Raw genomic sequence first — 5,602 nt, forward strand, 5'->3', positions numbered from 1 at the left:
CCCCCCCCCCCAAAACCAACCCCAAAAAATTCCACACGGGAAAGGAACGGCAACTTTTCCATACAATTAAATGGAAGAAGCAAATCCACTTCATCCCTCTGTCCACATCTCCCAATCCAAGCTTGGAATGAAAAGAAAACTCCAAATTCCAACCCGATTCCCACCCATCTGAGCTCTTCACATCCCTCCGGAAAACACACCAAAATCCGCATCCAGGTGGGAATTCCGGGGGTTTTTATCCAGCAGTTTGGAAAAGGAGGGGGGGGGGTGGTTCCTAAGCTAAATCCCTAAATATTGATATCCACACGCCGGGAAAAGTGGGAAGAGGGAGGGGTTTTGTCACTCGGCAGCGCTCGGATCCGAGGGGGATGATCCCTAAGGAATTCTTGGCTTCAAGTTTCGATCTCCCAACGATTCCTAAGAAAATAAATCCGGCTTTTCCTGAATTTCCCCCCCCCTCCCTTCCCCGTTTTTTTTTTATATATAGATCTCTAGATTATATATATTTATAATTTCCCAAAGAATTCTCATCGGCGCTTTGCCCAGCGCTGATCCGCGACACGAGGAGTAAGGCATGGAATTCTGCCCCTTGGATTCGTCTGGAATTCGGGAAGAAGCCCAGGGAAGAAGAGGATGAGAAACCAAAATAAAACCAAACTGGCCCCGGCTGGATTTTGGGTTGAACCTCCGGAATTCCCAAAAAACCGATGGAAAGCTCCATCCAAAATGGGAGAGTGATGGATACAGGAGCATGCTTGGGATGCCTGGGAGAACTCGAATCACGGAGGGAAGGATTGGGAACGGCCGGAATTCCCAGTGGGAATCGGGAATCGCTTCCAATCCTCCCTGCTTGCATCAGCTTCTGGAATTCCTATAATTTTGAGTAATATCCCTCAAAAGAACAACAAAAGAGGAGAAGTAAAAACCAACCAACCCTCCCAAAGGAAAAGAAAAAAATTCCCAAACAGTTTCACTTTGGAGTCTCTGGGAACGTTGGGAAGGCCCAACTCCGCTGGATGAGAAAGAACCAAGGTGGTTTTTGTCTATCAGTAACTGCAAGGTTTTTAAACTACCAACGGTTCCAAAGTCTATTCCAAACAGAATCCAACAAAAAAGTGGGAGGCTCCCGCAGCACTTCCCACCTCCCAGCCAAGTTTTGGGGCGGCAGCCAATCCCTAAGGAAAAAGAAAACCAAACCATACTCAACTGGAGTCGGGAATTTGCACTTATTTCTCGGCAGCGGCGGCGGCGGCATCGTCGGATTTTTGGGAATATCGGGATGTGCTCCCTGCCTTCCCGGCTGGAGGAGGGGCAGGGCAAAGGAGCAGCCATGAACTCGGCTCACTAAATGCAGGATGGGGCTGGAATTCTGGAATTCCTCTCTCCACGACCCAAAATTGCGGAGCGCGCTCTGGCGTTCCCGGCAAAAGGTTCGGCGACGCCGCCGAAGGCAGAGAGGAGGCGCTGAGTCCTTTTTGTGCTGGTGCCAAAAAAATCCAGAACTAAATACAGAAAAAGCCAAAAAAAAAAAAAAAAAAAAAAAAACCCAACAAAAAATTGAAGGAATTCTTCCCCCTTCCCTGCCAGCTTCCATGAAAATCTGGGAGCCAAAAGGAGCCGGGGCTCGGCCACCCCTACACGTGGTCACTTCTCCCGGCAGGGACGGCGGCGCTCGCTGGGATGAGGAGTGGTCTTCTTGCATCCTAGAAAGCCTGGGGCGTTATCCAGCTGGGATTAAAGCAGATTCCACGGAAGTGTGGTAGAAAAAGGATGGCAGAGCCAGGAAAAGTTCTCCCTCGGCATTATTTCCACGTGGCCGACTGTGGGATGGAGCGGGGCGGGATCATATCCAGGAGATACTCGCGCTGCCGATCCACGGCCGAGGCCGATTTGTGCACGGCCAAACCGGGGCTGACGAAGGGCAAGGCCCCACCTGGGGGGGAAAAAAAGGGAATTGTGGAGTCATGGAATGGCATGGGAATGAGGGGAACGAGCGCTAAAAACACACGGAAAAGCGGGATTGAAGTGTGGATTATCCCGATGGGCGGCGCCGGGATTTGGCGCCTTCAGGATGCATCCCAACCAACAGGAGAAAGATTTGAGGATCGAAACTCAGGATTTGAGCACTCTGGGATGGAATTGTATTTGAAGTGATGGATGAAGCTGTTGGGAATAAAAGAATCCTAAGAAATCCATCAAGAAAGTTCACAAAAGATCCGGAGTTTCCTTCCTGGGAATCCTGATTTTCCTTTAGGAAAACAAATGGATCTTCTCAAGTCACCTTCTTCTATGGAAAATAGAGGAATGTTTGGATTGGAATTGATCACTTGGATTTGTTCCAGGAACAGCTTTAGGGATTTCAAATCCTGAGAAATCCTGATGGGAATTTGAAATATTCCAGCGGGAATTTGAATGGGGAATGTGCTGGAGGCAAAACCATTGATTTATTGGATGGTGCTCCCAGCGAAGAGGAAAAATCAGTCAAAAATGAAAGAATTTGGTTAAAATTCCCAGAAATGAAGGAAAAATTCCTGCAGGGTGGTGCTGGATGTGGATATGGATTCAGGGATCAACAATCCGACTCTAAATCCATTCAGTTTAGTTAAAAATGGGGGAAACAGGAATTTTTAATCGCTTTTACTTCCTGAAGGCAACATTTGATGAGGCCAAACTTCACCAACACCACATGGGGACAACGATTTTAGGAGCAAATCCTTGATATTATTGGGATTTAGGGCAGGAGATCCCATAGGGAATGAAATCCCAACTTTAAATCCATTAACTTGAATTATAAATGGATAAATCTGGAATTTTTAATTGATTTTACCTCCTGAAGGCACCGTTTGATGAGGACAAACCCCATCAAAACCAAGTGGTGACAACAATTTTAAGACCCAATTTTCAGTATCATCATTTTTTCCATGCAGGAAATCCCACAGGGAATGAAATCCCAACTTTAAATCCATTAACTTGAATCCCAAATGGATAAAGCAGGAATTTTGATTTGATTTCATCCCTCGGTGGCATTTTTTGATGAAACCAAATCCCACCAAAACCAAGGGGTGACAGCAATTTTAAGAGCGAGACGACCTTGATGTTATTGGAATTCCACGCCAGAAATCCCACAGGGAATGAAATCCCAACTTTCAATCCATTCAGTTTAATTCCAAATGGATAAAGCAGGAATTTTGAGTGGATTTTACCTCCTGAAGGCACCGTTCCATGAGGACAAACCCCACCAACACCAAGCGATCACAACAACTTAAACCTCAACTCCTCGGCATCGCTGTTTCTTTTTCCCCCCCACAAGGATTCCCACCCAAAAACTGGGAATGTTGGGCAGCGATCCCAAGGAAAAGAGGCTTCCCCGGATCCTGTACCTGTGTTGATGGGATTTTTCTTCCAGGAGGCCGTGCTGCCCTTGTTGCCGGATCTCTCCACGTGTTTTCCGGGCCGGCTCCCGAGGGTGGCGGTGGCCGAGGAGCTCTGGAGCTTGGGGGAGGGGCTGAAGGCGTGCAGGACCCCTCGGGAAGCTCCGGCACCTCGGGACATCTGGCTGGAACTCTGGCAGGACACAGGGACAAGGGGCTAAATCTGGGATGTAGCACCAGTTTGAGGGGATAAAAAATTCCAAGGGGATTTTCTGTGGCGAGCAAGGATTTGGGGTTTTGTTTTTTTTTTGGTGGGTTGGGATGAGTTCAGAGGTTCCTTCCAACACAAAGCAGGCTGGGATTCTGGGATTTGTGCTCCTGGGATGAGGAATTGCAATCGACTGCAAAGCAGCAAGAAAAGGGATTCTGATTTAGGGCAATTTAATGTTTTGGTGCTGGAGCTGCTCTTCCCATTTGGAATGTGTCCAGAGAAGGACATGGAATTATCACTGGGTTGGAGCTCCTCTGGAGCCAGGGTGGAGCGCTGGGGGTGCTCAGCTGGAGAGGAGAAGGTCCAGGGAGAGCTCCGAGCCCCTTGCAGGGCCTAAAGGGGCTCCAGGAGAGCTGCAGAGGGACTGGGGACAAGGGCTGGAGGGACAGGACCCAGGGAATGGCTTTGAACTGGAAAAGGAGAGATTTGGGTGGGATATCGGGAAGGAATTCCTCCCTGTGAGAGTGGTGAGGGAATGGGATGGAATTCCCAGAGAAGCTGTGGCTGCCCCTGGATCCATGGAAGTGTCCAAGGCCAGGTTGGATGGGGCTTGGAGCAGCCTGGAAGGTGGGATTAGAGGATCTTTGGGGGCTGGAACCGAATGTTATTTTTGGGATGGGATTGGTGGATTGGATGATCTTCGAGGGCTGGACTGGATGATCTTTGGGATTGGATGATTTTCGGGATGGGATAACCTTTAGAGCATGGGAGGGCACCTATGATCCATCCCACCTTAAACCCAACCTGAGGGACAAATTCCCCAGGCTACACCTCAACCCTTGGGACAATTCCAAGCATTTTTCCCTCTGGAAAACATGGATCTGCTGGGGGTGGGTCTTCACCTGCTTGAGCGCGTGGTGCTGCCCCACGGGCTCGGCCTTGGGCTGCCCGGGGGGGGCCGTTTGCTGCAGGATCCTCTGCTCGATCTCCTGCTCCTGCTGCAGGGCCTTGACGAAGGCGGCCTTGAGCCGGTTCGTGTGCTCGGCCTTCAGGGCCTTCTTCTGGTTGGAGGCCATGCAGGTCTCGCACATGATGGTGCCGTTCTTCTCCTCCCGCCAGCGGCACGTGAAGTCCGTGTGGCACTGGGCACACAGGTAGGGCTCCCGGCAGGACACGGCCACCGCCACCTTCCCTGAGGGGACAAACATGGTGGCTCGGCCTTCCCGCCTAGAACAGGCCTGCGAGAGCTCAAAGCAGCTGCAAAGTTAAGGCAAAACTCCTAAAAAATAACCAATCTGCCCTTAAATGTCCTCATCTGAGGCCTTTGTATGCTTAGGTTTGTGTGAGGTTTAAATTATTTCTCTAAGGACACAGGTAGGGCTCCTGACAGGACATGGCCACCGCCACCTTTCCTGAGGGGACAAACATGGTGGGTCAGCCCCAGCATGGCCCTCTGTGAGGGACAAACACCTGGGATCGGCCTCACTGCCACCTTCCATGAGGGACAAACACCTGGGATCGGCCCCAGAGCCACCTTCCATGAGGGACAAACACCTGGGATCAGCCCCAGCACGGCCCTCTGTGAGGGACAAACACCTGGGATCGGCCCCAGAGTCACCTTCCATGAGGGACAAACACCTGGGATCGGCCTCACTGCCACCTTCCATGAGGGACAAACACCTGGGATCAGCCCCAGTGCCACCTTCCATGAGGGACAAACACCTGGGATCAGCCCCAGAGTCACCTTCCATGAGGGACAAACACCTGGGATCGGCCCCAGAGTCACCTTCCATGAGGGACAAACACCTGGGATCGGCCCCAGAGTCACCTTCCGTGAGGGACAAACACCTGGGATCGGCCCCAGAGTCACCTTCCGTGAGGGACAAACACCTGGGATCAGCCCCAGAGACACCGGGGATCGGCCCCAGGCCCACCTTCCATGAGGGACAAACACCTGGGATCGGCCCCAGAGTCACCTTCCATGAGGGACAAACACCTGGGATCAGCCCCAGAGTCACCT

The 5,602-nt window shown here is 51.1% G+C and overlaps 2 protein-coding genes across 2 annotated transcripts in view; both read right to left on the reverse strand.

Moving 5' to 3' along the window:
* The window catches only part of NDUFA13 (NADH:ubiquinone oxidoreductase subunit A13), a 9,346-nt gene extending 8,091 nt beyond the window's left edge, over positions 1-1,255 (reverse strand). The window contains exon 1 of the mRNA XM_017727500.1: positions 1,193-1,255. Within this exon, the coding sequence (XP_017582989.1) occupies positions 1,193-1,255 (63 nt within the window). The remainder of the gene's footprint in view (positions 1-1,192) is intronic.
* GATAD2A (GATA zinc finger domain containing 2A) overlaps positions 50-5,602 on the reverse strand; it is a 32,848-nt gene continuing 27,295 nt past the window's right edge. Inside the window, exons 8-10 of the mRNA XM_017727501.1 lie at positions 4,485-4,774; positions 3,381-3,564; positions 50-1,933 (exon numbers count right to left, since the gene is read on the reverse strand). Coding sequence (XP_017582990.1) covers positions 1,803-1,933; positions 3,381-3,564; positions 4,485-4,774 — 605 coding nt within the window. The 3' untranslated portion in view covers positions 50-1,802. The remainder of the gene's footprint in view (positions 1,934-3,380; positions 3,565-4,484; positions 4,775-5,602) is intronic.

The sequence above is a fragment of the Corvus brachyrhynchos genome, unplaced genomic scaffold (assembly GCF_000691975.1).
Source record: "Corvus brachyrhynchos isolate BGI_N302 unplaced genomic scaffold, ASM69197v1 scaffold212, whole genome shotgun sequence".
NCBI classification, from domain to species: domain Eukaryota; kingdom Metazoa; phylum Chordata; class Aves; order Passeriformes; family Corvidae; genus Corvus; species Corvus brachyrhynchos.